Genomic DNA, 22989 nt, shown 5'->3' with positions numbered 1-22989 from the left:
GAGCGAAAGCCTGTTTCACAGCTTCTGTCAGTTCGGCAGTGGTATCATAACGGTTTTGTGCAACGATGCCCTTTATGAACTCCCATAGAACATTATCACAGGTGGTGAAGTCTGGGCTTTGTGGTGGCCAGGCAAGTGGTGTGGGCAAATCTGGATACCGGAAGTATCAATCATCGTTCACACAATCTGAAGCAATGGAAAACCTTAGACCCTACATTAGCAGTTATAAAGAGGTAACAGGAAAACTTCATTAGCATTTATCAAGGAGTAACGGGGAAATTTACATTAGCATTTATCAAGGGGTAACGAGACTTTGTGGTCACCCTGTATTTTTAAAAGATGTATTGGTTTAATGGAGTGAATTTGGGACTAAGAATATAATATCCATGCTTTTAAATTATTTTTCTTTTAGATAATATCATTTTCCTCTCCGCCTTCGCATTTCAACCATCACTTTCATTTATTCCACTTTAAAAAAAAAATTAAAATAATAAAAAATTACGATAATTCTGAGATGTATTTACAAGGGAAATAAGTAACTAATTAGGATGAAAGTAAGAAATATTGAAAGTGGTCAGCAATCAAATTATTTCATGTGACTTCGTAGTAGCGACTTTTCTCTTCGTTGTTTAGGATCACCTTCTATCTGTTTAGGCATATAAACATGTTCCCAGCGATATACATTTTGTGTCCATGTAATTCCATATGTGCTGGATTTTCGGAATGCTTTAGGAGCTTGAAGATTTCGTAAATAGAAAAAAAAAAACAACTATAATTATCAGTTTGTAGATAGAAACCCTATTAATTCACAATGTATTCGTACATAATTATTCCCTTGTATCATTAGAGCCTTATAAACACTGTTCTTTTAGAATAATACGGACCATATTATGTTAACGTATTAAGTTTACTTTGCCATTGTAATCTCTTCCAATTTATCTCGTTCGTAATATCAATTATGACCATGTAGATTGGCCTTTTTTGTTGACAAAAAACGTATTAGTTCATAATTAGTTCACAATATACAAAGGTATTTGTAGCTACCATTAGAGCCTCATAAATACTGTCCTTTGTGAATGACAGCTACTATCAGAACCTCATAAATACTGTCCTTTGTGAATGGCAGCTACTTTTCGAGTCTCATGAATACTGTCCTTTGTGAATGGCAGCTACTATCAGAGTCTTATAAATACTGTCCTTTCTGAATGGCTTGTATGTTGATTTTCCACATCCTTTGTATCTTCATAATCTCTTCTTATTAACAAGTATGTCTATAGAGATTCTGAACTGTGTTCTTGTAGGTAGAAATCGTATTAGTTCATAATTAGCTCACAATATAAGAAGGTATTCCTAATCACCATTAGAGCCTCAGAAATACTGGCCTTTCAGACCGGCATATATTATTATTTTATTTCCCACAACTGCATTATCTTCAATGCCTCTACCAATTTATCTCGTTCTTATCATCAATTATGGCTGTGTAGATTTCCCTTCTTTTGTAGTAGATATAAATCGTATTAGTTCATAATATATATAGGTATTTGTAGCTACCATTAAAGCATCATAAATACTATTGTTTTAACATATATTTTTATTTACCATGTTCATTAATAATATCTTTCAATTTATCTCGTCTTAGCACCAACTATGAGTGCGTAGATTATCCTGTCTTTGTAGTGGTTCATGGTTACTTCATAATATACAAAGATATTATTTGCTAGTGCTAGAAAGGCATAAATACTTTTTTTTTTAATGGCATAGGGGTCGATTTCCCATTCCACTATATCTTCGTTATCTCTTCCAATTTACCTCACTCTTATCAATCGTAGCACTGTAGATTCTTCTGCTTTTAAAAATAGAAATCGTATTAGTTCAAAATTAGTTCACAATATATAAAGATATTATTTACTTGTTACTGTTAGAAACTCATAAATTCTGTTGTTTCAGAATGGCATATATTAATGTTATTTCCCACGTCAATTTTGAGTTCATTATCTCTTCTAATTTATCTCGTTCTTATCAATCGTAGCTGTATAGATTCTTCTGTTTTGATAGATAGAAATCCTAATTCACAACTAATTCACAATATACAAATATATTATTACTTGCCACCAGTTAGAGACTCATAAATATTGTTGTTTTAGAATTGGATATATGTTTATTTCCCACGTCCATGTTTTCTTCGTGATTTCCTCCAATCTATCTCATTCTTGTCAGAGCTATGTAGTTTGTTCTGTTTTTGCTTATATAAATCGTATTAGTTCCTAATTACTCCACAGTGCAGAGAAAGATATTAATACCTTATAAATACTATTGTTTTAGAATGGCATATATGTTATTTCCCACGTTCATTTTATTCTAATTTTCTCTTCTAATTTATCTCGTTCTTAGTACCAATTTTGACCGTGTAGATTCTGTTGTGTTGCTTTCAATAGCGGGAAAAATGAACGTATAATTTGCTATTAATAATAATAGAAAGAACGTACTATAAAATGATTCTTTGTTAATGATAAATTATTTATTTATTTTGCTGTTGTAAAATTGTTTATTAGATCGATGTTTTTGTGTGTTGAATATTTGTGTTTATTTATATTCTACGGTGCTAATTGTTTTCGCTTAAGAATTATTGCTGTCTGTTGATATATTTCTAAAAGTATTGATACTGTTAAGAAGAAAAGCTTAATTTACGAAATTACTATTTCTGATCTGTTGATCAGTATTTTCTATTTGTCGGATGTGCTTCTTTTGCTAGGTTCTCTGGCTGTCATTTTGGAACGACTTCATTCATATCAGCATGTTCTATATCTAAGTACAACTTATTAATTCTACCTGACTCTTTTAAAAGATGTTTTCTAAAGATATTTTAAGTCATTTGATATTTTTTTTTAAAAAAGTATTTCTTTTGTTCTTTATGAGACATAAACATGTAAATTAATTTAAGTTTACCGTAGAAGTGCGAAAAGTGTGTAGTTTTAATGCAATATGGATCATACGGGTTTCCATTTTCGTTTTCATCGGTATAAGTGCGGATAATCGGCAGTATGTTTACTTTGTTTGTTATGTTTGCAGTTGCTCAAGAGACGGAATGAGGCAAAACTCATCTCTAATTTCTTAATGAACATTTAGATCACAGGAAAAAGAAACTAGCTATTCTACCTCTGCCTGACTAGTGTCGTGGACTAACTTAGCTCTGCTAGACAATTGGGCTACAACTTACCTTTGAGCAGAACAACTACATATACACTATACTTTGATTTCTTTCACTATTGTACAACTGCAGTATTATGCTATTGTATTGCAGTTGTCAGTTACGTAAATACACTAGTTGTCGCTTGGGGCAAGAACTCGACTTAGCGCCCCCTTGACCAACCAAACCAAAACGCTCCCTTAAATATTTGCCCAACTTTGCGCCCTCCCAATCCGGCGCCCTAGGCACAATCCCCGTTTGCCCCCCTAGTTACGTCACTGGCAGATGTATTTTACAACTACATACACACTGTACTTGTACTATTGTCCCCATTTGACTAAAGCATTGGACTAATCAGTAGGGAAAGCACCACCGCTCATGTTAATAGTAATAATACCACGCTTGAATACATTTCTAATTGTACTTTTAATACTTGTTTGAAGACTAGGAAAAACATCCACAGTTTCTTTGTTTTCTGTATAGAAAGAGCAAGGAAGTAAATAAAGCTTATACTAATGCCAAAAATGCTCACAACTGGATAGATTTATAATTGCGCTTTTATATCGATTTCATGACTATTTTGAAACATATCTGGCCATGTAGCACGAGAAAAATGACGTGAAATTCGGGATATTTATATTCATTTATATCCATTTATATCCCAAATTTGAGGTCATTTTTCTCGTAGTTCCTTTGAATTCAATGTTCTGAAATCAATATAAAAGCGCTATTATAAATTTATCCAATTGTGGTCACTTTTATCATTAGTATGAGCGTTACTTCTTTGCTTTATCCTATACAAAAAACAAAGAATATATGTTTTTCCTAGTGTAAGATTTTATCTACCTATATAGCTACAGTTTGTGATTAAAAAAAAAAAAAGAAAAAAAGAAAAAGAAAAAAGTATTATTTTCTCTCCTATCTATTTCAGCATCAGATCGAAAATACAGTACATTAGGTTTGAAGGTTGAAACCCTAGTCCATGGATGCGTCGTTGAACTTAGCATTAAAAATAAGCTCAACACCATTTCGCAATTTTCAAAAGGTTAAAGAACTCAGTAATACCTGCATATTATGGTAGTTTTCTTGAATATGCATTACATCCATCTGAATGCTAATGCAGAATTGAGTGTAGGTACGTTTAGAACTGTTGAAAAACACTGTCCATGCATTATCTTGTTAAAGAGAGTATTGGAAACGAATTTTAAAACAGCCTTAATAGTCATGCAAATGATACAAGAAAGAAAAAAAACACGAAAAAACTTTGAACTTGTATAGCTTTTTTTTTTTTTTTTTTTTGTGAAACCACCTGTTTATTTGTAAATGGACAATGTAATTTGCATGTTCTCCCATTGCAGGTGAGAAGTTTTATTTCTTGGTTAATGGGACGTTAGCTCGCTGTAATGGTGATTAGCAGGCTCAAATCGATTTCGACATTTAGTTTACAACACACACAGCTTAAAGTAACACTAGTAAAACCAGTTGAATAAACTCTTCTTTCGAAACTGAAATAACGAAAACAGTATTATGTGCATTAGTGATACAGTTGAATCAAGACTGTTTTAATCACCTATCGAATGCATCTACTTTCAGTCTGGTGTTATATCTGGTTCATATAATGGATACATTAATACATTTTTTACTTCTTCTTTTATAGCAAACAGTCATTATTTCAAAAGGAAAAAAATGAATAAAATCACAAAGTACTTGTGATACTTCCTTTTCAATGTTTTTAGCTGTCTGCAAAATAAAAGACTTAAATTTCATCAAAAGGCATTGATACAGAAGAACACAGGTTTTTGTATTGTACTTTGATGATGATGATGATGATGATTATTATTATTATTATTATTATTATTATTATTATTATTATTATTATTATTATTATTATTAGTATTATTAGTATTATAAGTTCGCTTGTTATAATATTGTTAAGTTTACTAGTCCATCAGTTTAAACGAAAATAACAAGTGATGTAATACTAAAAGTTTTGGTAGATATACGCTCGACCCGTTTTTAAAAATATACCGCATAGTAATTGAAAAAGATACTAGATCAAAGGTGCCCATTTTGAACTCCTCATTCAAACTCACACTAACAACAACATTTCGATCTCGAACTCACACTTATCGTCGACCCAAGATCACACTTACTCGACTTCAAGCTCACAGCATCATCTCGACATCACACTCGCTCGACCTCACATTCACAGCTTTTTTCGATATCACGCTCACGTCATGATTTGGAACTCGCGCTCACTCAAACTCACGCTTACAACATCCTTTCGACATCACGGTCACTAAAGCTTATACTTACATCCTCATTTCGACATCACGCTCACTCGACTTCACACTCACATAATCATTTTGACATCACGCTCACTCGACCTCACACTCACATAATCATTTCGACATCATGCTCACTCGACCCCACACTCACATAATCATTTCGACATCACACTCGCTCGACCTCACATTCACAGCTTTTTTCGATATCACGCTCACGTCATGATTTGAAACTCGCGCTCACTCAGTCTCACGCTTACATCATAATTTCGACATTACACTCACTCGACCTCACACTCACATAATTATTTCGATATCACGCTCACTCGTCGTCACACTCACATAATTATTTCGACATCACGCTCACTCGACCTCACACTCACATAATCATTTCGACATCACGCTCACTCGACCTCACACTCACATAATCATTTCAATATCATGCTCACTTGACCTACGCTCAGATTATCAAACCAACACCATACTCACTCGTTCTCACATTCACATCATGATTTGGAACTCGCGCTCACTCAACCTCACGCTAACTTGGTAAAAATGAGGTCGAATGAACGTGAGTTCCGAACTCATGAGCACCGACCTCATGAGTTCGAGCACCTTTGTACTAGAGCACATAGTTTCGTGCCATCCCCGCCAGTCATTACATGTTCTTCCTACTTTTGTTAATGCTTGTAATTTCAGAGTCCTCACTTGCTTGGCGAGCACAAATTCCTTGTCTTTTCTAGGCTTTAAAAGTCACGATTTACAAATTACCAGGTCTATGTATAATGTGAAAAACAACCATATTTTCCCCGTCCAAGGATTCCTAATCTATTATGCATGTACGCTCATGTCCACAATGATTGTCGCATATCTATAACTGTCTTCTTGTAAGAATATGATTTGATAATGATTTTTCAGGGTACTTGTAATACTGATATTATATGTATAATCTGGAAAAGTATATTTATGGGAAATTTCATAGGAAAAGAAGTATAAATAAGAAAATTAGAATGAGTAAAACAAAATATTGCTAAATGGACAAGAAAGTTTTATTTTCGTTTTATTGTTCTTATTTTCTGCTCTTTTGACATGAAATTTGCCACATACATGTCTTTGCTGATTATACACATATTAACATTATAAGAAATACCGGGCGAATTCGGTATCAAATTATATTCCTACAAAAACATATTTATAGACATGCGACAATAATTTTGGACATGAGTGTCCATGTATACAATGAGTGTGTACGTAAAGAAGATTTGTAAAATGAACTAATGATCGGTGTGGACCCTGAATTTGTAATACAGTATACGATTAAATATATATATATATATATATATATATATATATATATATATATATATATATATATATATATATGTACAGTGCCCTTTCATGAAGGAACGGTTGATGTGATGTGATCAGGAGGCTGAGGCGGTAGGATGACGATCATGAGGCGAAACTAATTACGAGACTAGAAGTTCGAATCCCTCTGTATTGCATGGTCAGATTTGTATCTGTCCTCAGTGTTATGTGTTCATGTCCTTGTCAAGTCCGGCATCCTGAAAAACGTAAATAATAATAATGTATGAGTTAAAAAAAAAATAGCGCGCATATTTTCTTTGCGCATGGTTCCTGGTTCTATTCCCCCGGGTGAGAGTACTTTTTTCTAATCATTTTCCTTACTGCGTCATCTATCTCACCTGATAGGAGAGAGAGGTGAAAGCAGATTTTCAAAAGCGTATCTCAGGCCATTATGATTTTAAAAATTAACGTTTTTGTTGTTGTTGTTGTTGTTCTTCTTCTTCTTCTTCTTCATCATCAAAGATTAAAATTGAATGTAATTTCCATTGTAAGATAACAAAGGGATTAATAAACTCAAATTTTTTGTTGACAAAAAAGTTGCATCATCTGTTTTCACTTCCTTTAAGAGGCCTCATCTCTGCGAAATTAAAATACCACTAATTTTACAGTAATTATGTGATATCTTCAAATTGATAAAAGATAATCGAAAAGAGGAACAAGATCTCCCTAGACAATATTATTTTGCGTGAGATACCGTTATTACGACTCATTTATCTGCTTTCGATTTCCAGCCATTTAGAAAATCGGCATTTATTTTCGCGTTTCTAAGTAACTGCAAACGGAAAGCTACTAGGTGACTCGTGATAACGGTACCTCATGCAAAATAACATCGTCAAGGGAGGTCTTGATCCACTTTTCGATTATATTTTATCTATTTGAAGATATCACATAATTACTGTAAAATTAGCGGTATTTTAATTTCGCAGTATTAGGGACTCTTAAGGGTAATTCGACATTGTAACTTTGATTTTTCTTTGAGCTAAATACATATTGATACCTCCGTAGTATAAATTTTACAAAATTGACAATTGCATTCTGGATTGCAGTTTGGATTTATCATAAAATGAAAATAATATACCTAATGATATGAAGTGTGAAGGTGAAATAAAAGCAAGAATAGGAATGGCGAAAGAAGCGTTTAGGAGGAAGAGAAGTCTGGTTTGTGAGGTTTGAACACAGAGTTGAGAAAAGGACTCATAAAACGCTTCGTGTGGGTCAAAAACATGAACATTACACAAAAACGATTAAAAAAAGAGACTGGAAGTTTTCGAAATGTAAGTGTGAAGAAGAATTTAGAGAATTACTTGGTTCGAGCGGGAAACTAATGATAGTGTTTTAGAAATAATAGGAGAGAAAAGAACAATTTAGATGTTATTGAGACGAGGAAGAGAAACTGGTTGGGACATTGGCTAAGAAGGAACTGTATCATGAAGTACGTGTTAGAACTCTGGTGGCAGAGAAAAGAAGGAGGGGACGAAGGAGGCTACAATTGAAAGACAATAATAACAGAGGAAAATCATATGTGAAAAGGAAAAGTTAAGCGGAAGACTGTGGAACATGGAAACTTCTCAGTTGCGTGAAATGACCTGCCAATAATGGCAGAATACCTTTGATGATAATGACTATTATTAGTTGTATCTCGAAATAACCATGAAACATACCGGTACTATGTAAATAGATGTATCTGCTATCTAAATATTACGTATAAAAGTACTGTTATTCCGTGATGAGTATTCCTGTCAGGATCGTGTCACTACCTCTTTGTTCTGTGTGATTGTTCTTCTTTCGGCAACTTTTATACAAAAAGACGTCTCTCTCTTGATAATTTTCCTCTTCTTTTAGAGTTTGTGTCTGTGTGAGTGCCTTATATTGATTCAAAACTCGGAAAGTTTCGGATTTCCATCTTCTTGCGTTCCTCCAAAAAAAGAATGAAAATTCCAGTCCAGGATTTCCTTTTTCTTTAGTTTCCTTTGTATTTTCCTTTCTTCCCTTCTCTGTAGGTCTTTATATAAAATGATTCCAAGTTTTCTACCACTATTTTTTTTTAAAAAATTCTTTATCCTTTGAAACTCACATAGCATTGAGGTTTCTGTCTTCATCAAACATCAGTACACAAAAATACAGGATGTTATTGAGCCTGTAATTTAGTGTTTGAGAAAGAAAAAGCAAGAAAAAAAATGTTGCGGATCAATTTTTAGTTTCCAGTGACGATAGAAGAGAAGAAATTATAGTAACCATCAAAAAATAAACCGAAATTCCAGATTTCATTAAATTTTTTGGTTGTCGGCCTCTGTGTACCGAGGTATGTATGCTTGCTTTCCTATACCGTTCAACGTATACAAATCAAATTTTAGTGGCTCAGTGGTAGAGCATTCACCTTTGGTGCATGAGGTCCTTTTTTCAATCCCAGCCAAGTAAAATTTGTGGTGGACAAACACCGTATGCGTAGGTTTTCTCGGAGTTCTGCCTTTTCCTCCTACTTTCTCCATTCCATTGTTTCCTTCATTTCTCATCATCACCGTCTCCTTTAGCCTAGCCGGCATAAACGTGGGACGTAAAACTCAAAGATTTCATTTAAATCAAATTTTAATATTTTTATAAGATTCTTTAGTTTTTTAATTTTTTTGTTAGCTTCCAAAATAAAAATAATTTACTAGAGAGTAAAAATTAAATTTTGGAATTAGGGAATATTTCGGAAACATATCTTTGAATTTTGATTCCTAAATCAATATTTACTCTATAACCCTATAATATAGTATGTTTTGGAAGGGGGCACAATGGCAAAGTGCACTGAGAAAAAAATGTATGTGGCGTACGTAAAATCGTATGTTACATTTGTAAATCCTGTAGTTTTTGGACTTAACTTACACTGAACGTGTAACTGGAAACGCATGTATTATAATACTTTCTGTATAAGTGTCCCATCTGTACGTACTTTCCGTATGTAACAACATAGGCGGTCAGGATCTCACATACAAATGGACGTACATAACATATAGCTGACGAAGGTAACATACATATATGTATGTAATATAAGGAAGTCAGATATCAGACATCCTACAACGGCATGATGTAACATCTAAGGGCAGTGCATATGTAGCATATGGATAACGTATGCTTCGTACTGATTTTTGTAGTAAGCTAGAGGATTCCATATATTTGTATATACAATATACCGCTGTCCAGAGAACGGATTTTTCTCAGTGTGGTAGAGCCCTTACCTCTGGTGCGTGTGGTCCTTAATTCGATTCCGGCCAAGTAAGTTTGTATTGGACGATATCATGTCCGTGCATTTTCTCGGGGTACTCTCGTTTCCTCGCGCACTTTCATTCTACCAATTCTTCCATCATTTGCTTGCCTTGACCATCCATCTCCCTTAGCTTAAGGGGCATAATCGTGGGGACGTTAAACTGAAAGATTTTTTAATAGTATGTTTTATTTCTTGGAACAAAAATCCAGAAGGGGCAGTTTACTCTTGGGGATATCTTCTTTCGTACAATATTCGCAAAAACATCTCAGGCGATCTTGTTAATATTTCATTCGTATGTAAATAATTATGTTATAGCTGCAGCATGACGGGATTTAATATAAGAAATAGCAATAAAGAAGTTTAGTGTGGTTGTCCCCCATATCTTTCATTCTGTCACGCACTGTTTTTTCTATTTACCGTGAATTTTTAACAAACCCTGGTTTGATTTATCACTTTGAGATTTCTCATCGTGCAGCTCTTTGTTATACTTAAGAGTTCTCCTGGTTATATGTGATTACGTACGCATCTTTGGTGTGGGAGGCCCAGGTTCGATTTCTGGTAAGACCTCATGTGATTCAAATTATCGTTGTCTCTTGGATGTCTGGTCATGTTGATATTCAGGGAAACGAGTGTTGTCAGAATACAGTAGCCATGCTTACCTCATTGGTTGCTGCTGCTTTGCAGCAAGAACTTTCTCTCTTGGTTCGATTTCCCAGCTATTTTCTCCATTTTCTCCTTTGGCTTCGATTTTCCAGCTATGTCCTCCTTCATTTTATCCCTTGCTTCGTTTTCTCAGATTTTTTTTCTTACTTTTATTCCTTGGTTCGACTTCCCAGCTATTTTCTGCTTCATTTTCCCCCTTGGTTCGATTTCCCAGCTATTTTCGTCTTCATTTTCTCTCTTGGTTCGATTTCCCAACTATTTTCTCCTTCATTTTCTCCCTTCTTTCGATTTTCCAACTATCTTCTCCTTCATTCTCTCTCTTGATTCGATTTTCCAGCTATTTTTCTCCTTCAGTTTGACTTCCCAGCTATTTTCTGCTTCATTTCCCCCCCCCCTTGGTTCGATTTTCCAGCTATTTTCTTCTTTATTTTCTCCCTTGGTTCGATTTCCCATCTATTTTCTTCTGCATTGGTTTGCAAGAACCAGGGTACATTGAACTAAGCGTCTTTTGAGGAATTGACATCAGACTTAATTGCAGAGATGATTCTAGGCTGCCGGTCGAATTTCATATTATACATCTATCTATGTATATATCTATGCAAAATTTTAAATTTTACAATCTGATTCTTTCTAAGCTGGTTTATAAGTAGTATTGTGGCAGCATGTTTGGTAATTTGTTAACATAATCTGCAGTAATACATCTTATACTTCGCTACTTACTACGTGGAATTGACCACTTGCATTGTGAGAAGTGTATCGTCCCGATGAGTATTCCGTATTTTTTGTCAATTGACCGGAATACTCAGACGTCAGAGCAAGTTTAGGATTCCCTAATGGTCTTAGTCGTGGCCCTCTCTCGTATTGTGTGAAATAAATACCTTCCATCATCAAGTTTAATGCGAAAATGATACCAATGTTCAAGTTTGTGCCAATACATTCTAACAATAGGAAATATTCAGCTTTTTTATTTTTAGTTTGAATGTATTTAGTTCTAAAAGAGTTAAGTGCTTTTTTTTTTTTTTTTAGTAAGTACACTTTTTAATGAGTTATGAATATATGTTAGCGGAATTCCATACCTAAGAAGTCTTAAGTATCAATCTGTTTCCTTGTAGTTTATAGCAACGTTCAAAAATAGCGTTTGTCGTATAATCACACAGCGAATACAAGTAGTCTTTTTTTTTTTTTTAATATCCAAAATTTTTAGAGTTATCACTTAGCTCCTTTTGAACTAAATACATTCATTTATTTAGACTTTTGTTATTCGTGTTCTGCTTTCTAAGAAATATCAGCTTTCAAAATTGTTCTATGATGTAAAAATTATTCGTTAGGCACAAATTATATTTGGTGTATTTATCATATTAGCTTTTTTCTATGATAAATTAAGTCATATTGTTAGTTTTTTCTACTAAAAATTAAGTCATATTGTTAGCTTTTTTCTACAATAAATTAAGTCATATTGTTAGTTTTTTCTACGAAAAATTAAGTCATATTTTTAGCTATTTTCTACAGTAAATTAAGTCATATTGTTAGCTTTTTTCTACAATAAATTAAGTCATACTTTTATATTTTAATTTTGCGCATTTCGCATGATATCTTTTAAAGCTTTAGCTGTACAAATAGCTTCGCTTGATACAATATTTGTAAAATATTCTCTAAAGTTCATGTATTATACATTGATATTTGTTTCTTTGAACTTATTATATATTCTTATTATCTGTCTTTCCTTGTCTATGTACAATTATGTTTCTTTCTACAAGGAGTGATCGGAAAGTAAGGTTACACAATCTGCAGTGGAACGTGTATATATTATTTCATACAATCAATACAGTAAATACAATCAATACATTAGGTTATTTTTCGACATAATCTTCATATCGTTTGAGATACTTGTCGCATCGTGAGATGAGTTTGAAGATTCCCTCATGGTAACAATCCTGTCCTTGCGTGTTCAGCCACGTTGTCACAAAATGTTTCACAATTAATTCCAATACGAATTCAAATTACAACTATACATGTTTCTCACAAATTTTAAACTACAATTAATTCGAGCTATCATAGTTTCTTATATAATGTCAAGCAAGTTGATTCTCATACAATTTCAAATTATATTAGTAACGGGCAGTTCTCTCAGCAGATCTGGCATAATCATTTAAGTGGGAGGTTATGTATAAACTTAGACAAATTTTTACTGAGACAACATTATAAGCAGTGAGAATTTGACTTGATTAGGATTAGGAATTAGATTTCTGTGCTTTCGGCATCTATGACCATGTTAGCCCGTCACTAGGATTAGGATTAGGAATTAGATTTCTGGGCTTTAGACATCTATGGCCATGTTAGCCCGTCACTAGGATTAGGATTAGGAATTAGATTTCTGGGCTTTCGGCATCTATGGCCATATTAGCCCGTCACTAGGATTAGGATTAGGAAATAGATTTCTGGGCTTTCGGCATCTGTGACCATATTAGCCCGTCACTAGGATTAGAATTAGGAATTACATTTCTGGGCTTTCGGCATCTATGGCCATGTTATCCCGTCAGATATGAGGGATGACAGCCCTCGGCGATCACACTATTCCGGGAGGGGGAAGGAAGAAAGGATTGGAGGAGGAAGGAAGCGGACTGGAACCTATATGTTAGTTACCATCCCGGCATTTGCTTGATATGAATTAGGAAAATCCAGAAAAACTTCACTTGGGATGGCTGGCCTGAGAAACCCAGTGTTTCCACTGGGAATCGAAGCCAGGACCGCTCATACCAAAAAATTGTCTTGAAGAGACAGTAAAACAAATAAATAAATAAATAAATATTTACTATATAATTATTTCTCAAGCAATACACGTAATTTATGGATTACAACTAGTTACTTTCAACTAAAGTATAATTTCAGCAATGCTATACGGGGAATAGCATTGCTGAAATTATACTTTAGTTGAAAGTGGTTCATTCCCGTTGTGCCTACTTCCCGTTCTGCCTACAGACCCTCCAGCACTTTAAAGAAAATATTTTTAATTATCTTATCTCTAGGCAGAACGGTAATTCCCGTTGTGCCTACTTCCCGTTGTGCCTACTCTTTCGAGACGGGGAATTATGTGCAGGGAGGAATTTTTGTAGGGAATATTTCTTTAGTATTTCTAAAAGCTTCTGTAAAAACAACCACCACCTCTACAAGTTTCATCATACATGGAAAATTGGTTGACTCAGTTGCAAGAATGTTAGACATTGTATGTGAAACAAACATTAAAAAAAAAAAAAAAAAAAAAAAAAAAAAAAAAAAAAAGATCTAATATCAAGCAATTTCAGAACAAAATTTTATTTGGGTTTCCAGTAGTTTACCTCCAGCATGCTAAGACTTGCAGTACTAAAAAATGCCACAGTTCACATCCCCAAGACATGTCTGGCCAACTATTAAACAAACAACGCAAGAGGATGCATAAGGCGGCCTTTAAAAAGAGTGTTTGTCTCCATCATATCTCTTTCCTCGAATTGATTGATTCAGTTGCCAGTAACCCGTTTGACATTGTATCTGAAACGAACACGAAACAGACTTACTTCGGGCTAATATCAATTCATTGCACAACCGAATTTTAATCGGTTTTCCAGTAGTTTATCTCCAGCATACTAAGGCTTGCAGTACTAAAAAGTGCCACAATTCACATCCTCAAGACATGTTCGGCCATACATTAAACAAACAATGCAAGAGGATGCATAAGGCGGCCCTTTTGAAAAAAAAGAGCCTTTGTCTTTTACATCACTGCTCCTTCTTTGGCATTACCTTAACAGGTAATTTGTCTTCTAACACGATTCTATACTACATGCAATGTTACATATACTTATATTGTCAATGTAAATACTACATATCGTCAATGTTAATACCATATATCGTTAATATAGCCAATATATTTAAAACATCTCACCATCACTGTTCTAAATGCAAACAGTATGCAACTGCATCTGTGTAAGCCACCAAGTCTATTACATGTGATTCCAGACGTGCCTTCAATGATTTTATTTTTTGTTCAATTCGCTTATATTTCAGCTTTGGTTCCTTCGGCTTTTTTCCTACCTCCAACATCAGCATACAAGCTTCATTCTCACTCTGTTCTTGCTGCAACAGCTGTACAAATGTAAAAATATTTGGATGTTCTCTTGTAAGTTTTCTGTTTAATTTAGAGTGCCAGCCCTCTACAACATTATTTGTTCTTCCCTCAACATTATCACATTGGTTCCATATATCTCTGGAAAAGAGAGAAACATTAATTACATAAAACAAATCAAAGCTTGACAATAGACATTCAACAACGATTGGAAGTTGCATGTTAACGTCTGTCGTAGATAACGTTAAGGATAACGTCTGTTGTTTGTTGTTAGTAACACGGTAAATTTATAAGTATTCAGTTTTGTAATCATTACACTAGTATAGAGTTAATTTCAGATCTCTGGTATGAGCAGATTAAAATTTCGTATTGGCATGCAGATCTCAGAAATGATTTTTTATGGAATGAGAATAATAATTACGCTTACCACACTCCATTAAAGACACTATGCACCATTTCATATCCAGACACTTCTGAGCTCACAATTGTAGAACACATAGGCAATACAACAATGACAAACGAAACTAATGGAAAAACATAAAGGACTAAAATGACCGAATGAGTAGGCCTATATATGAAATACTAATCACTGCTTCACAGTAGCCAATCACCTTCAAGAGTACCAAACTGAAACAAAATCTTATAAATCCCTTTCCCTCCCCGATTATCTGACCTTTTGATTTGAGTTGAAACTCTACAAAAACATTCAATTATGATATTTGTATTTTGTATTCCTGCTATTTACATTGACAATATAAATATGAAAATAGAAGTATGTATGATATTATGGCATATAGTATAGAATCACGTATAGAAGACAAATCAGCTGATAAGGTGATGCCGAAAAAGTAATTTTAATGTAGGAGACTAAGACCCAACTTAGAATGTTGGAGATGAACTACTGGAAAACTGAATAAAATTTTGTTGTGAAATGACTTGATATTAGACCGAAATAAGTTTATTTTCTTGTAACTGAATCAATTAATTTTCCATTTCTCTGTAAGTATTAAAAAAACACATCTCTACTAAAGTAGACGTGAATAACGCTGCTAATAACAAAACTATATCTAGTCATTTTTTCTGAGAAGAGCAAGTAAGATAACATTTAAAATATATGATGAAATTTAAAGGAATAGTTATTCTTCTTACAGAATCTATTAGAATTACTAAAGAAAAAATCCCTAGAAAAGATCCCTCCCTGCACAGAATTCCCCGTCTCGAAAGAGTAGGCAGAACGGGAAGTAGGCACAACGGGAATTACCGTTCTGCCTACAGATAAGATCATTAAAAATATTTTCTACAAAGTGCTGGAGGGCCTGTAGGCATAACGGGAAGTAGGCACAACGGGCACCGAACGTACTCTTTAATTTATTATTGTAACTTTTTAAAATTTTTTTTGTAAAGAAATATAATTGGTTTCTATACTTTTTGCGACCTTCTTTAAAGCAATTTCTATGTGCTTAAAGAAAGAGCTATCATTGAAGGAAATTCGATTAGGAATTCAGCTGAATTGATGTTTGCCTTTTCCATAGAAGCGAAGCTCTTGATATCATCACGCGAAAACAATTCTGATCACGCAAAACGCTAATAAACTTGGTGGTGGCTTCAAGTAATTTTATTGATAAAAAAGAAGTACTAGTTTAATATACATTTCCTTTCTAAGAATGAGCTAGCTATCAACATTTTCGTATTGATTATATTTTCATAAGATCATGTATACGTACACTTAAATTTTTTTTTTCGGAATCTAGTTTCTTACAGAGTTGCCAGAAAAAAATGGAGTTGATGAGCGGTATAAAAATCGGTGACTTATACATCAAAATGTAAAGGTTAGCTGAGAGCCGCAGGATATCAACATTTCTCAAATTTTCCGACAATTGGAATGCTAGGAATGTAGGTTTTGTTCTGAGGTTGATTTTCCCCGGATTTTTTTCTTATTCTGCAAGTTTTCTTTTTGTTCTTAAATTCACACCAATTACGAAAAGGAAAATGTGGGAGGAAACTAAGTGGGAGGAAACGGGAGAACCCGGATAAAACCCACGCACACGGTGTTTGTCCACCACAAAGCTCACCTGATGCAAGCTGGGGTCAAACCAAGGATCCCATGCACCAGAGGTGAGCACTCTACCACTGATTCATCGCGGCTCCCGAAGGCAGTTAGTGTTCTTCTAAGAGGTGAATCCGACATTTACCCTAATCTGATCCCATTATTGACAATTTTACTCTCGAATGCAATACAGAGTTCTTTCAAAAAGTGAATCCAGCATTCTCCCTAATCTGATTCGATTATTAGATAATATTGTGCTCCCCCGCCAAGTGAACTTTGTGGTGGACAAACACCGTGTGCGTGGGTTTTCTCGAGGTTCTCCCGTTTCCTCCCACTTTCTTCATTCCACCATTTCATTCATTACTCATCATCACCGTCTCTTTTAGCCTAACCGGCATAACCGTGGGACGTAAAACTCAAAGATTTCATTCCATTTTTCAATATTGTGCTCGAAGGCAATAGCCCTACATAGTTCTTCCAAGACATGAATTCAGCATTTACCTAATCTGAAACAATTCTGTGCTCGAAGACAGTACAGAATTCTTTCAAGAGGTGAATCTAGCATTTAATACCGTGCCGTGGAAAATAAGTGCCCGGGGCGAGAGTATAGGACGGCGCTTCCATACATATGAGTGAGGTCGACAGACCAGCCGTGAAGCGCCACCATGATTGGAGCAAAGCGTAAGAAAATTTTCAAACATAAACCCTGTTTTTCCATGATTTTGAACATTTTTTTTTATTACTTTGTTTCCTTCTATTTTATATATGTCTGCACATGCATTTTCTAACCCTGGTCAAATTAAATATTAATTGAAAAATACTACTGTTGATCTAAAATATTCCAAGTAATTTTTCTTCTTTTTTTCTTTCCTTCTTTTCTTTTTCCTCCCGAAATTTTGCGGCCACTTACTTCGGCATCCGGAACCGTCGCCCCGCTCGCCCCCCCTCACGCTACGGCACTGTTATTGCTTAATTTAATCTGATCTAACTATTAGACAATTTTATGCTATAAAACATAGTAGAGTTCTTTGAAAAGCACGAACTTGAATATCCCTGTCTTCAGCCAAAAACGTGGCTTCATCAGACACTATCTGTCTCAAAATATTAGTTTTACAATAAAATTAGTCTGCTTTGATTAGCGATTACTTTATTATTTAATTATAGTAGATAGTAGGCAAAACTGTTATAATACCTAGGTAGAAAATATTGCAGGAGTTGAACCAAACAAGATCTAGTAACATGAGATAGTTTTTTAAATTCCAAATATTAAGATTTTCTACGTACGACTAAAATAATATGAGTTCCCTTATGGTTATATAGTTCGCATACGCGCTCTTGATGCAGGAACTCCGGATTTGATTCCCAGTCAGAGCTCATGCAGTTCGAATTACACGTCTCGAATAGCCTTGCTGCTGAAAGAGAGGCTAAACTCAAATCAAACCGTACCATACTAAACAACCGGGAGAATATAGCTTTTGAAAGGGGAAAAAATACATTAAATTTATATTTTTAAAAAGTGGATGCTAATTCAGTATATATAAATCTGTTACGGAAACAATTATTCTTGCAAATTTACGCGTATTTCAAAGATAAAACAAAATATATCTTGAAACATAGTTGAAAATATGGTTGTAAACTCACTAAACTATTTTTTTCGTATTAAAATTATTTTAGCTGTAAAATATTTAAAAATTTCCAGTTCTTTTACAGTGGCGTATCTAGCCCGAGGACGGGGGTCCTAAGCCACCCATTTTCTGAGTGTCAAAAAAGATTTTAAGTTAATATTTATATATTTTATGAAAGGTTATAGTGAACTCATCATGTATCTATCATACTCTGGGTTCTGGCTGTCCTTCCCCCAGTTTTTGCCTTCTATATCCGCCACTGCTCTTTGAAACGCTCCGCCACTGCCCTTTTAAACGCTAGGATAAAGTGATACGTTTACACTAATGTGTATGTCATCCTAGCATAATGAAGACATCCACTTTAACTATCGACTATACATTAAGAAACAGTAAGAATAAGATATTCTAGCAACATGTAAAGAAAAAAATAATATTAAAATATTAAAATAATAGCCCTACCTTGTTAATGTTAAAGTTTGCTAGACTTTATACGAGGGTACTTCAAAAAAATTCCGGCCTGATATTGAAATATCGGCCCAAAAATGTAGGGGGGCCCGGCTGAAGTTAGGGGGGGCCGATCCAACCATTATTATAGTTCATCACCATATTATAGTTCTTTTGCAAGCCTACTGTAAAACTTTTAGGGGGCCAGCAAAAATTTAGGGGGGCGGCCCTCCTAGACCCCCCTGGATACGGGCCTGCCACTGGGTTATTGGAAGTTTAAATCTCCTTGAAGGCACTGTCTTTTACTGCAGCCTTGGCAACAAGAATATGTAGATTGTAGTATTGTCGTACACTATGCGATAGCAACTGATTCTAATGACTGCAAGGGGGGCGCGGTGGCTCAGTGGTAGAGCGTTCACCTCCGGTGCTTGGAGTCCCTGGTTCGATCCCAGCTCGCGCCGTCTGGACTTTGTGGTGGACAAAAACCGTGCTTGTGGGTTTTCTCGGGGTTCTCCCACTTTCTTCATTCCACCATTTCACTCATTTCTCATTCTCACCGTCTCCTTTAGCCTAACCGGCATAACCGTGGGACGTTAAGCTTAAAGATTTCATTTCATTTTTCTCTAATGACTGCAACTAGACGGTTGAAACTAAAGCCTATGACAAACATCTTGGCATTTCAGCTAAACGAATAAAACGCAAGCTCTGGCGCGACGTTGTCAAGTGGTAAAGGGGTGTGGCTATGGTTATGCAGACAAACTATAGCGCGATCAGGGGATAGAAGTGAATGTGTACAAAATAAACGTGACAATACCGCTAGCCTCTCATTTGCTAGCAGGATTTAAAGGGAACTTGGAGCGTCGCCTTCAAATGCCAAGATGTTTGGCACGCCGTTTAATACATTATTTCTCCCATAGCAGGCAATATATGCCATAAACAACTTATTACCAATAACGCGATATTTCAGTGCATATTTGCCAACCATACAATAATTTATCGTGATACACGATAATTTAAGAAATAATGATATAAAGAATAATGCCTAAGCGATAATAGGTGAATATATGATAATTTTAGAACGCAAACTTTTTTTTTGCAGTTTTTGAATATGCAAATAAATTGTAGATGTGCATTAAATAATTATAAAACACACACACGCGGAGATTTTTAACACTTATTCCTACTAAAATAAATCAATAACAATTTGAGAAATGGCAAATGACAACCCTTCATCCATTCTTTAAAGTCAATTACTTTTACGAGGGGATGGAAACATTGTTATTGTTCAGAATGGTGTTAATAAGTACTTTAAAAAATGATAAGGAAGTGATGCCGATTTGGAGTTCGAAACTGAAGTTTACTAGATAAGATTATTATTATTATTATTATTATTATTATTATTATTATTATTATTATTATTATTATTATTATTATTATTACACGTGCATAATGAAATGCGATAATTTGTTTGTAATATACGATAATTTTAAAGGCAAAAATCGGTAATTTTGTTCTCTGAGGTTGGCAACTCTGTTTCAGTGTCAGGCAAGACACTTTTAGAAACAGCCTCGTAGATATCAATATCTCTCTAATGAGAAGGAAGATCTTTCTCTATGAAAATGACAGATGCCAAGTGCATGCTATTATATACGTTCAATATGGCAATCCTGAGTGTTGATACTGTTGATACTCACATTTGATGCTAATTTTTTTGCTATACATTTAGCTATATCTTTGTACTTGTTAAGTGTTTTAGATATTATTTCTTTTCCATAAATAGTCCTCGAAGATGTATTTACTTCTTCTAACTTGCTTTATTACAGGTCGATTTAAGAAATGTTAATTTATAAATGTATTTTTCTCTTTCCTATAGCTCAATCCTGACGGCTATGGGTCCCACACTTCGCCTGCCCATCGGCCTGTCACCTACCAGACGTCGTGCGATTACTCGATGGGGTATTTTCCGAAGAATGCTAAGTGAGTACTATTGAAAATTTATAAATATCGAAATCTTATCTGTGTAATGTGGCTTTTTTTCTGTAGTCTGGTGAGATTGATCTTGGGAGTCACTGGCAAATCACGCTGCCAATGCAACATCGTTAAATTACAGTTCAACCGATGTAATTTAACAGTGATACTTTGGCAGAATTACGAATTTAATCTTACAATACTGTCTGAATTATATAGCCCTAGCAATGTCATTATAGAAAATATTTAAGAATGTAATTTCCTTTAATATTCGCTAATGAAAAACGGTAAAAAGTTATTTCAAGCAAAATTCACAATTACAAGGTGTCTATCGGTCACGTAAGTCATAAAAACGTCACGAAATCAGAAAACAGTCACGAAATTCAAGAAAAATCACCAAATTTAGCTTTTGGGTCATGATTTTTTTTAAAAAAAATCTCCACAAATATAAGTATAGACGGAAAATTTTGTTCCATAAAACGTCAAAATTCACCACCAAAAAAAGAAGTACATGGCCGGCTTTAGACCTACCAAATCGCACGTAAAGCACTCTCCTACCGCATGCATGAAAATTCGGCCAAATTCGCACCGAAATTCGCTCGTAGGAATGTTACTACATTTTATGATTTGGGAAAGAAAAGATCACGAGAAAGTCATGAAATTTCAGTTTGGAATTTTAGTAAACACCCTGAATTAACAAGGATGAAGGAGTTACTTCTATTAAAAAGCGATAATGGAAAAGTGATAACTCTGATTGACAGAAATAATGGAATACCGATAAGAATCACACAGAATAATAGTCCAGAATAACAAAAGCAATGCGAGTCATTCCTATTGAAATTCATAAAATGGAAAATCGATTACAAAATTCTTCAAATAAAATTCACGAATGGGAAAGCACTAACAGACTATAATAATCTGTTATAAGTAATAATCTTATAATCTATCGAAAACGGTGCATAGGGTGATCCGAAACTAAGGTTACAAAGTCTGCAGTGAAACGTGTATATGTTTCATACAACCAGCACAGCCAACAGATAGTACATACATACTACATTAGGTTATTTTTCGACATACTGTCCGTATTGGTTGAGGCACTTGTCGCATCGTGGAATGAGTATGAAGATTCCCTCCTGCTAAAAATCCTGTCCTGCGTGTTCAGCCATATTGTCACGAAGTGTTTCACCTCCTCGTTTGAAGCGAAGAAATGGTCTTCTAGGCGCTCCTTTAAGTTTCGGAAGAGGTGAAAGTCGCTTAAATTGAGGCCCGGACTGTAAGGAGGGTAGTCGATGATGTCCCAACAACAAGGTTCTTCCCTACCTCTAAGTAGTTTGAAGCTGAGCCATCAGATGGCGCAACCCTCGGCCAATAGAAGTATATTAAAAAATAATAATAATAATAAAAAAGAATTGAAACACAATAACTACTTTATTTAAAGGAATAATAAAACCAAACTTGGAACATTATCGTAGCTCAACATTATCTAGTGCATTATCTATGCAAAATTTTGATTTAGTCATTATTTCTATTGTTACAACCATTCATTGTTGAAAACGCGGAACACGATATCTCAGTCACTAATTCATCAATGGATGTCAAATAACGCAGACGTATGTACTAGTACAAGTTCTAGTGCATTATCCGTGCAAAATTTTGATTTTCTAACTATTTCCATTGTTGTAAGCACCCCATTGTTAAAAATGCTGGCCACGATATTTCAGTCAGTAATTCACCAAAGGATCTCAAATCACACAGATATATGTACTAATACAACATCTAGTGCATTATCCGTTCAAATTTTTTTTTTTTATTTTCTGGGGATTTTCTGGGGTGTATGCGGGCGCGCGTTGTCGTGAAGGAAGACGACACCCCTCGGTGAGAAGTTCTGGTCGTTTCCTCCTGATTACTTCGCGCAATTGTTACATATTTCGCCCACAGAAATCAAATAGCTGAGCGGACTTCTTTGTGAGACCAGTTTTCCGAATGTGTAGCCATTTGTGTTTACATACAACTAGCCCCGTACGTGCCTGAAACTCTGCACAGTTGCCAACTCCAT

At 34.8% G+C, this 22989-nt stretch overlaps 1 protein-coding gene across 9 annotated transcripts in view; it reads left to right on the top strand.

Moving 5' to 3' along the window:
• Positions 1-22989, top strand: part of OtopLa (proton channel otopetrin-like a) — a 598778-nt gene that overhangs the window by 249277 nt on the left and 326512 nt on the right. For all 9 annotated transcript variants that reach the window (XM_081752534.1, XM_081752533.1, XM_081752532.1 and 6 more), the window contains one exon: positions 20839-20942. In XM_081752534.1, the coding sequence (XP_081608660.1) occupies positions 20839-20942 (104 nt within the window). The remainder of the gene's footprint in view (positions 1-20838; positions 20943-22989) is intronic.

This window comes from Thermobia domestica, chromosome 3 (assembly GCF_964235325.1).
Source record: "Thermobia domestica chromosome 3, izTheDome1.hap1.1, whole genome shotgun sequence".
Lineage (NCBI taxonomy): Eukaryota > Metazoa > Arthropoda > Insecta > Zygentoma > Lepismatidae > Thermobia > Thermobia domestica.
This window is presented reverse-complemented; position numbering and strand designations above follow the sequence as displayed.